This window comes from Aegilops tauschii, chromosome 6, assembly GCF_002575655.3.
Source record: "Aegilops tauschii subsp. strangulata cultivar AL8/78 chromosome 6, Aet v6.0, whole genome shotgun sequence".
In the NCBI taxonomy this organism is placed as follows: domain Eukaryota; kingdom Viridiplantae; phylum Streptophyta; class Magnoliopsida; order Poales; family Poaceae; genus Aegilops; species Aegilops tauschii.
Window position 1 is genome coordinate 462142955 of NC_053040.3, and position 10106 is coordinate 462153060.

The following is a 10106-nucleotide window of genomic DNA, read 5'->3' on the forward strand; positions in this document are numbered from 1 at the left end:
TGTGGTGGCTCATGCTGCTGCATGGATCCCCATTTTATAGGCATGCGAGGTAGCTGCAATGCAACACTTTCTGGTTCCACTGAATCGCTGTGCGCGTGCTTGCGGTGTCGTAGCTGGGCACGCTGCTGTCCGCGTCGGCATGGGAAGGGTCCAAAGTTCGCCCAAACGCATGCTCCAAGCAGCAAGAATCTCGATCAGTTCACGGGCACCATGCATGGACTAGTAGCAGCGTAAAGCACCAGCGCATGCATGCCAAGCCAAGCTAGAGAGATTTTTGATCGCGAGAGCTACCATCGAGGGCGAGGACACGCCTTATTACGAATAACCAACCTGTAGAACGTACAACATGCGTAGGGTGCGCGCGTGATCTATGGGGATGCCATTCCACGGCGTGCTCGATTGGTGCATGCGTGTGGAATTATTGATGAATATTAGTTCATGTGCCTAACAGTGCCAAGAAGAAGGGAGAAATTATAGAGATGTCCTTGTCGATTGGATACGTACTTCATTCCCATGTTGGGTATGTTCAGAGTCTTAAGGCATCTCCAACAGATGATATAAAAATGTAGTTGTACCAAAGAACCTGTCATTTGGGTTCGTTTTGGCCAAAAGAAAAACAGCTCCAAAAGATGCGCCATACCTATGTGATGTCAAAAAAAAATTAATTTGCAACACCTTTAGCAGCTGTCCTAAAACTAAAAATGTTGCAGCCGGAACCCAACTGTCCGTGGTGAAACTTCCCCGCCGCCGCCCGGCGCCACACCACGCCGGCTCCAACCGATTTTTGCCGCCACCGCCACTTCGTCGGCCACATTATTTTGGGTCAAACTCCACTCCGATGAGAGAATCATTGTGATGATTTTACAGTAAATACCAACCCTCCCCCCCCCCCCCTCGACGAAGTGGCAGCGGAGGTGAGAATCCCGCTCGTGTGGTTCTAATTTCTTTTGGAGCTGAGTATTTACAGTAAAATCATCATAATTATGGCCGTAATCATGGAAAACACCAGTATTCATTTTTTTTAGCAAAAACCACTGGATGACTAGTAATGAAACATTGAACGCGCGATTTGCCATGTTTGACACTGGATCTGACAAGGGGGCTTGCTTGTCATGGTGATGTAGCAGGGGATAAATTTGCTGAGTGCAACGGAGGCCGCCGCCGCCATTAATTATGCCTTCCCCATCTCCGAGAACCCCTCTCGCCAGTCGGAGCACCTTGAGGCGGCAGCCGTTGCAGTAGCTCAATCGTGTTGTTGCCATCGGCCGCCGGTGGCAGGGGCAGGGAGGAGGGAGGCGCTAAGGCCTCCCAAGGGGCGGGGGAGGGGGGGGGGGGCGAATGGCCCCTCCATGATACCCAGATCAGGAGGTTTTTTCATCGTCCCCATCCAAGGAGGAAGACGTACATAATACCTCTGAAAATTTCGGTTATAGTTGTTCTACCATTTTTGACAGTGTGCAAAGGCTCATTTGGCGCTACGCGTAACTTGACTTTTTTTTTAGGGTAGCGTAACTTGACTTTCAACAAGGTACTCTTCCTTGTGGAGCACAAGTCCGTTGACTGACCAGCGGCTGAGCGAGCCAATACGTTTGAAGTTTCTCCGACGACCGGAGACTTGTCTCCCTGCCCTGCCTGCCCGTGTACACCGACAGCTGGAGCCACCGCGTGATATATTTACTTTTGAATGATTTCTGAAGAAAATACTGTACACAGATACTCGCTCCTAGCTCCGTTTTATTTCCATGGCTACCTTGGGACGAGAAAATCAATCCACCTGAGGTAAGCTCGGCCGCCGAGCCAAGATGCCGGCAGGAGGATTCTCGGCGTCTTCGGCGCGGCCGTCCGGCATGGAGTTTGAGGCCAAGATCACGCCTATGGTGGTCACCTCCTGCGTCACGGCGGCCACCGGCGGGCTCATGTTCGGCTACGACATCGGCGTCTCTGGTACAACAAAGATCGTTCTACAAAGCAATTAACAAGTACGACCATGGTGTATCTAACAACAAATCATCTGCATAGGCGGGGTGACGTCCATGGAGGATTTCCAGCGTGAGTTCTTCCCGACGGTGCTCCGCAAGAGCCGCAAGAACAAGGGGAGCAACTACTGCCGATACGACAGCCAAGGCCTGCAGCTCTTTACCTCGTCCCTCTACCTCGCCGGCCTCGTCTCCACCTTCTTTGCGTCCTACACCACCCGCCGGCTCGGCCGCCGCGCCACTATGCGCATAGCCGGCGCCTTTTTCATCGTCGGCGTCATTTTCAATGGCGCTGCACGGGACCTCGGTATGCTCATCGTCGGCAGGATCCTGCTTGGCTGCGGCGTTGGCTTCGCCAACCAGGTCAGAAAGTTCCCGGACATCTAATTAGTACTCCCAAGCAAAAATAAAAATAAACAGTTTGTCTAATTCATATCTAGATGTTTTTTAGGATGTCACATCTAAGCTCCCACAAATATATAATGAAGCAACAAGAAATAAAAAAATAGAACAAAAAAATAAATCATAAACAGAATGGACATCAGTTTAGATGTGACATAACTATGTCACATCTAGATGTGTCCTAGACAGACTCAAAAATAAAATGCAAGTGGTCTATCAATCTAACATTTTGTATAGTCCCTCAATTTTTATATATACAAGGCCACAAAATCAAATTACAGGTATCAATGTAAAATTTAATGTCTGCTTTGCAAGTCAATTTTTCTTTTTGTTTACTGCGATCATTAATAAGCCACATGCATGCAAGGAAACTGAGTGGAGGAAGTATGTGTATGTCATTATGACTGCATACATGCAAGTATTAAACATGTTGTTAGTACGAGAAAATATCATTAATTTTGTCTCAATTACTGTTGGTGGCCTTGTAAAGATGCAAAATGTATATTTCATAGTGGCCTTGTACTATGAATTAGCTAGAGCTAAAGCTGATTTGTTTTTTGAAAACTTGGGGTAGCTCAATTGGTGAAAGTTAGAGAGTGATGTACAACCTTGCCATCAGCCTTGCTGCTCGACAGTAGTCACTAATACTCCCTCCGTCCGAAAATACTTGTCTTAGAGATGGTTGTATCTAGACTTATTTTAGTTATAGATACATCCATTTTCAACCATTTCTAAGACAAGTATTTCCAGACAGAGGGAGTACAAATTAAAATGCCAGTGACATGTACAATGGTTTCTCGTATGTTGTAAAAACCCAGCTACGGACACGCAACCTTGCTAAAAGGATTGAGAGCTTGACTGAGGGAGGTGGGGGGAGTGAATAGGAGACTACAAAATTTTGGCTTAATTTTTAACTTTAAGAACAAGGAAGATAAATTAAGTTCTCTAGATATGCAATCTAAGATGAGAACAACCTATGACAAGCAAGCTAATACATTAGGTAAGAAATAGCAACAAGTTACCTAGCAAGCAAACACAACTGGGGGAACGAAAAGGATTAACCACACAAGTTACAGACGCAGATGTATCTTGAAATTCACACTCTTTGGGTTATGTTTGTCTTTGTTGAAGAGGTGACAAAGCCAAAGCTCTGGAACACCACCAAGTGGATCACACTAATCTCCTTTTGAGTCACCCCCCCTCCCCCCCCACACACACACACACACTCAATGGATGAGCCTCAAATCACCCGTGATTGGTTTTGAAGAGGACCACCGTCCTTTACAAACTTTCCGGAGTACACCACAAGGCAAGGAAGCTTCCGGGCCTTGACTCCTACTACCTAGGAGTCCCAAAAGTTCAAGAGCAACAAATGTTGGCAATGAACAAGAATAGGGATCATGAGTTTGGTTTGGTGGAAGTGTATATCACGAATTGGTTCGGTTTTTTTTTGCGCAATCGTAGACATATTAGCAAACTATATGAGTAGGACTTTTCTAGAAACAAAGCGCAAATGCAAAACTTCACATTCACACACACACACACACACACACACACACACACGCACGCACGCATGCATGCACGCACACACACACATCCCTATGAACACATGCACACATATCCTACCCTTATGAGCACCTCCGAGAGACTAGACCTATAGATCTTGATATTGATGAAGTCGTCATAGTCACCTTGTAGTTGATGGACACGTCATACCACTGAACAAATAGCACTGGAAAGCCTAGAATAAATCCAAGAAAATGCGACCGCCCATGCCAAGTCTACAACTTGGGCCCTGGTGGGCAGATTCCACCACACGAAAATAATAGCCTATTATTTCTTGACCTCATGTTCTGATATTACGATGTCGATACTGATATATAGTTATTTGCATGATTGAATGAGAATTGACATGCACATATGCAGGCTATTCCTCTGTTCTTGTCAGAGATCGCACCGACTACAAATCGTGGTGGCCTCAACTCCCTATTCCAGCTAAACATCACGGTCGGCATTTTGTTCGCCAACCTCGTCAACTATGGCACTAACAGGTACCTGCCCATCAGGCGTCTTCCATGCTATGTTTGTTTCCCTACCATATACACCATATACAGAAGTTTTGCATTTCATAAAATGAGTGTATATGCCTATAGACTTATCAGCAAATGGTTTTCGGCCTCATGCAGGATCCACCCTTGGGGATGGCGTCTTTCTTTGTCCCTCGCGGGATTCCCGGTTGTGTTGTTCACCCTAGGTGCATTCTTCATGGTCGATACACCCAATAGCCTCATTGAGCGCGGTCGTCAAGAGGAGGGCAAAGTTGTGCTCAAGAAGATCCGCGGCACCGAAAACGTGGAGCCAGAGTTCAATGAGATCGTGGAGGCCAGTCGCATCGCCCATGACATCAAGAACCCATTTCGCAGCCTCCTACAACGCCGCAACCGTCCCCTTCTCATGATCACCATCCTCCTCCAGATGTTCCAGCAATTGACCGGTATAAACGCCATCATGTTCTACGCCCCGGTGCTGCTCACCACATTGGGATTCAAGACCGAGGCTTCATTCTACTCGGCAGTGATCACGGGGGCAGTGAACGTATTGTCAACGTTTGTATCAATGTACGTTGTAGACCGAGTGGGGAGACGGATGTTGCTGCTGGATGCCTGATACGTCTCCAACGTATCTGTAATTTTTGATTGCTCCATACTATATTATATTCTATTTTGGACATTATTGAGCTTTATTATACACTTTTATATTATTTTTGGGACTAACCTATTAACCGGAGGCCCAGCCCAGAATTGCTGTTTTTTGCCTATTTCAGAGTCTCGCAGAAAAAGAATATCAAACGGAGTCCAAATGGAATGAAACCTTCGGGAACGTGATTTTCAGAACGAACGTGATCCAGAGGACTTGGACCCTACGTCAAGAAAGCTACCAGGAAGCCACGAGGTAGGGGGCGCGCCCTCCACCCTCGTGGGCCCCACGTTGCTCCACCGACGTACTTCTTCCTCCTATATATACCTACGTACCCCCAAACTACCAGATACGGATCTAAAAACCTAATTCCACCGCCGCAACCTTCTGTACCCATGAGATCCCATCTTTGGGCCTTTTTCGGAGCTCCGCCGGAGGGGGCATCGATCACGGAGGGCTTCTACATCAACACCATAGCCTCTCCGATGATGTGTGAGTAGTTTACCTCAGACCTTCGGGTCCATAGTTATTAGCTAGATGACTTCTTCTCTCCTTTTGGATGTCAATACAATGTTCTCCCCCTCTCTTGTGGAGATCTATTCGATGTAATCTTCTTTTGCGGTGTGTTTGTTGAGACCGATGAATTGTGGGTTTATGATCCAGTTTATCTATGAACAATATTTGATTCTTCTCTGGATTCTTTTATGTATGATTGGTTATCTTTGCAAGTCTCTTCGAATTATCAGTTTGGTTTGGCCTACTAGATTGATCTTTCTTGCAATGGGAGAAGTGCTTAGCTTTGGGTTCAATCTTGCGGTGTCCTTTCCCAGTGACAGTAGGGGCAGCAAGGCACGTATTGTATTGTTGCCATCGAGGATAACAAGATGGGGTTTATATCATATTGCATGAGTTTATCCCTCTACATCATGTCATCTTGCTTAAAGCGTTACTCTATTCTTATGAACTTACTACTCTAGATGCATGCTGGATAGCGGTCGATGTGTGGAGTAATAGTGGTAGATGCAGACAGGAGTCGGTCTACTTGTCTCGGACGTGATGCCTATATACATGATCATACCTAGATATTCTCATAACTATGCTCAATTCTATCAATTGCTCAACAGTAATTTGTTCACCCACCGTAATACTTATGCTCTTGAGAGAAGCCACTAGTGAAACCTATGGCCCCCGGGTCTATTTTCCATCATATTAATCTTCCAACACTTAGTTATCTTTATTGCTTTCTATTTTGCTTTGCTTCTTTATCATAAAAATACCAAAAATATTATCTTATCATATCTATCAGATATCACTCTCGTAAGTGACCGTGTAGGGATTGACAACCCCTTATCGCGTTGGTTGCGAGTTTATTTTTTTGTGTAGGTGCGAGGGACTCGTGCGTGGCTTCCTACTGAATTGATACCTTGGTTCTCAAAAACTGAGGGAAATACTTATGCTACTTTGCTGCATCACCCTTTCCTCTTCAAGGGAAAACCAACGCAGTGCTCAAGAGGTAGCAAGAAGGATTTCTGGCGCCGTTGCCGGGGAGTCTATGCAAAAGTCAACACACCAAGTACCCATCACAAACCCTTATCTCCCGCATTACATTATTTGCCATTTGCCTCTCGTTTTCCTCTCCCCCACTTCACCCTTGCCGTTTTATTCGCCCTCTCTTTTCCGTTCGCCTCTTTTTGTTCGCTTCTTGTTTACTCGTGTGTTGGATTGCTTGTTTGTCACGATGGCTCAAGATAATACTAAATTGTGTGACTTCACCAATAACAACAACAATGATTTTCTTAGCACTCCGATTGCTCCTCTTACCGATACCGAATCTTGTGATATCAATGCTGCTTTGATGAATCTTGTCATGAAAGATCAATTCGCCGGCCTTCCTAGAGAAGATGCCGCTACCCATCTAAATAGCTTCGTTGATTTGTGTGATATGCAAAAGAAGAAAGATGTGGACAATGATATTGTTAAATTGAAGCTATTTCCCTGTTCGCTTAGAGATCGTGCTAAAGCTTGGTTTTTGTCTTTGCCTAAAAATAGTATTGATTCTTGGAATAAGTGCAAAGATGCCTTTATCTCTAAATATTTTCCTCCCGCTAAGATCATCTCTCTTAGAAACGATATTATGAATTTTAAGCAACTTGATCATGAACATGTTGCACAAGCTTGGGAGAGGATGAAAGTAATGATACGTAATTGCCCTACACATGGTTTGAATTTGTGGATGATTATACAAAAAAATTATGCCGGATTGAATTTGCTTCTAGAAATCTTTTAGATTCGGCCGCAGGAGGCACTTTTATGGAAATCACTTTAGGAGAAGCTACTAAACTCCTAGATAATATTATGGTTAATTATTCTCAATGGCACACTGAAAGATCTACTAGTAAAAAGGTGCATGCGATAGAAGAAATTAATGTCTTGAGGGGAAAGATGGATGAACTTATAAAATTATTTGCTAATAAAAGTGTTTCTTCTGATCCTAATGATATGCCTTTGTCTACTTTGATTGAGAATAATAATGAATCTATGGATGTGAATAATTTTAGTAACAATGCGTATAGATGAAACTTTAATCCTAGGTCGTATCCTAGTAATTCCTCTAATAATTATGGTAATTCCTACAACAACTCTTATGGAAATTTTAATAAGATGCCCTCTGAATTTGAGACTAGTGTTAAGGAGTTTATGAATTCGCAAAAGAATTTCAATGCCTTGCTTGAAGAAAAATTGCTTAAAGTTGATGAATTGGCTAGGAACGTTGATAGAATTTCTCTTGATGTTGATTCTTTGAAAATTAGATCTATTCCACCTAAGCATGATATCAATGAGTCTCTCAAAGCCATGAGAATTTCCATTGATGAGTGCAAAGAAAGAACCGCTAGGATGCGTGCTAAGAAAGATTGCTTTGTGAAAGCTTGTTCTTCTAATTTCTATGAAAATAAAGATGAAGATCTAAAAGTTATTGATTGTCCCCTATTAAATCTTTGTTTTGCAATATGAATCTTGATAATGATGCGACTGAATATGATCCACCTTTACCTAGAAGGCGTTCCAAAAATTCGGAGTCTTTAGATCTTGATGCTAAAACTGATAAAAGAGAGATTGAAGAACTTAAAACTTTAGATCTCAATGAACCCACTATTTTGGATTTCAAGGAATTTAATTATGATAATTGCTCTTTGATAGATTGTATTTCCTTGTTGCAATCCGTGCTAAATTCTCCTCATGCTTATAGTCAAAATAAAGCTTTTACCAAACATATCGTTGATGCGTTAATGCAATCTTATGAAGAAAAACTTGAGTTGGAAGTTTCTATCCCTAGAAAACTTAAAGATGAGTGGGAACCTACTATTAAAATTAAAATTAAAGATCATGAATTCTATGCTTTGTGTGATTTAGGTGCTAGTGTTTCCACGATTCCAAAAACTTTATGTGATTTGCTAGGTTTTCGTGATTTTGATGATTGCTCTCTAAACTTGCACCTTGCGGATTCCACTATTAAGAAACCTATGGGAAGGATTAATGATGTTCTTATTGTTGCAAATAGGAATTATGTGCCCGTAGATTTTATTGTTCTTGATATAGATTGCAATCCTTCATGTCCTATTATTCTTGGTAGACATTTCCTTACAGCGATTGGTGCAATTATTGATATGAAGGAAGGAAATATTAGATTCCAATTTCCGTTAAGGAAAGGCATGGAACACTTTCCTAGAAATAAAATAAAATTACCATATGAATCTATCATGAGAGCCACTTATGGATTGCCTACCAAAGATGGCAATACCTAGATCTATCCTTGCTTTTATGCCTAGCTAGGGGCGTTAAACAATAGCGCTTGTTGGGAGGCAACCTAATTTTATTTTTAGTTTTTTTCTTTTTTGATTCTGTTTAGGAATAAATCTTTGATCTAGCCTCTGGTTAGATGCCTTTTTATGTTTTAATTAGTGTTTGTGCCAAGTTAAACCTATAGGATCTTCTTGGATGATAGTTATTTGATTTTGCTGAAAATTCCAGAAACTTTCTGTTCACGAAAATAATTTTTAAAAATCACCAGAACGTGATAAAATATTGATTCCAATTTCTGCTGATCAATAAACAAATTGTCTAGGTCTTCCTATTTTGGCTGAATTTTTGGAGTTCCAGAAGTTTGCGTTAGTTACAGATTACTACAGACTGTTCTGTTTTTCGTGTGTTGTTTGCTTATTTTGATGAATCTATGGCTAGTAAAATAGTTTATAAACCATAGAGAAGTTGGAATACAGTAGGTTTAACACCAATATAAATAAATAATGAGTTCATTACAGTACCTTGAAGTGGTGTTTTGTTTTCTTTTGCTAACGGAGCTCATGAGATTTTCTGTTAAGTTTTGTGTTGTGAAGTTTTCAAGTTTTGGGTGAAAGATTTGATGGATTATGGAACAAGGAGTGGCAAGAGCCTAAGATTGGGGATGCCCATGGCACCCCAAGATAATCTAAGGACACCAAAAAGCCAAAGCTTGGGGATGCCCTGGAAGGCATCCCCTCTTTCGTCTACTTCCATCGGTAACTTACTTGGAGCTATATTTTTATTCACCACATGATATGTGTTTTGCTTGGAGCGTCTTGTATGATTTGAGTCTTTGCTTTTTAGTTTACCACAATCATCTTTGCTGTACACACCTTTTGAGAGAGACACACATGATTCGGAAATTATTAGAATACTCTATGTGCTTCACTTATATCTTTTGAGTTATATAGTTTTTGCTCTAGTCCTTCACTTATATCTTTTAGAGCACGGTGGTGGTTTTGTTTTATAGAAACTATTATTCTCTCATGCGTCACTTAGATTATTTTGAGAGTCTTAAACAACATGGTAATTTGCTTAAATAATCCCAATATGCTAGGTATTCAAGATTAGTAAAAACTTTCTTATAAGTGTGTTGAATACTAAGAGAAGTTTGATGCTTGATGATTGTTTTGAGATATGGAAGTAGTGATATTAAAGTTGTGCTAGTTGAGTAGTTGTGAATTTGAGAAA

The 10106-nt window shown here is 42.0% G+C and overlaps 1 protein-coding gene across 1 annotated transcript; it reads left to right on the forward strand.

Annotated features, from left to right (window-relative positions):
- Positions 1-1705: 1705 nt before the first annotated feature.
- Positions 1706-5770, forward strand: LOC109780846 (sugar transport protein MST4-like). Its single transcript, XM_020339435.4, has 4 exons — positions 1706-1944; positions 2020-2339; positions 4305-4429; positions 4565-5770. The coding sequence occupies exons 1-4, from the start codon at positions 1803-1805 to the stop codon at positions 5043-5045; spliced, it is 1068 nt and encodes a 355-aa protein (XP_020195024.1). The 5' UTR covers positions 1706-1802; the 3' UTR covers positions 5046-5770.
- The last annotated feature ends 4336 nt before the right edge of the window (positions 5771-10106 follow it).

What these genes read in the sequence shown, in the direction of transcription:
- LOC109780846 (XM_020339435.4), top strand. Translation starts at nt 1,803, where the DNA reads ATGCCGGCAGGAGGATTCTCGGCGTCTTCGGCGCGGCCGTCCGGCATG. An exon ending in GCGTTGGCTTCGCCAACCAG is followed by an intron (nt 2,340 to 4,304) that starts GTCAGAAAGTTC and finishes GCACATATGCAG; the next exon opens with GCTATTCCTCTGTTCTTGTC. An exon ending in GTCAACTATGGCACTAACAG is followed by an intron (nt 4,430 to 4,564) that starts GTACCTGCCCAT and finishes GGCCTCATGCAG; the next exon opens with GATCCACCCTTGGGGATGGC.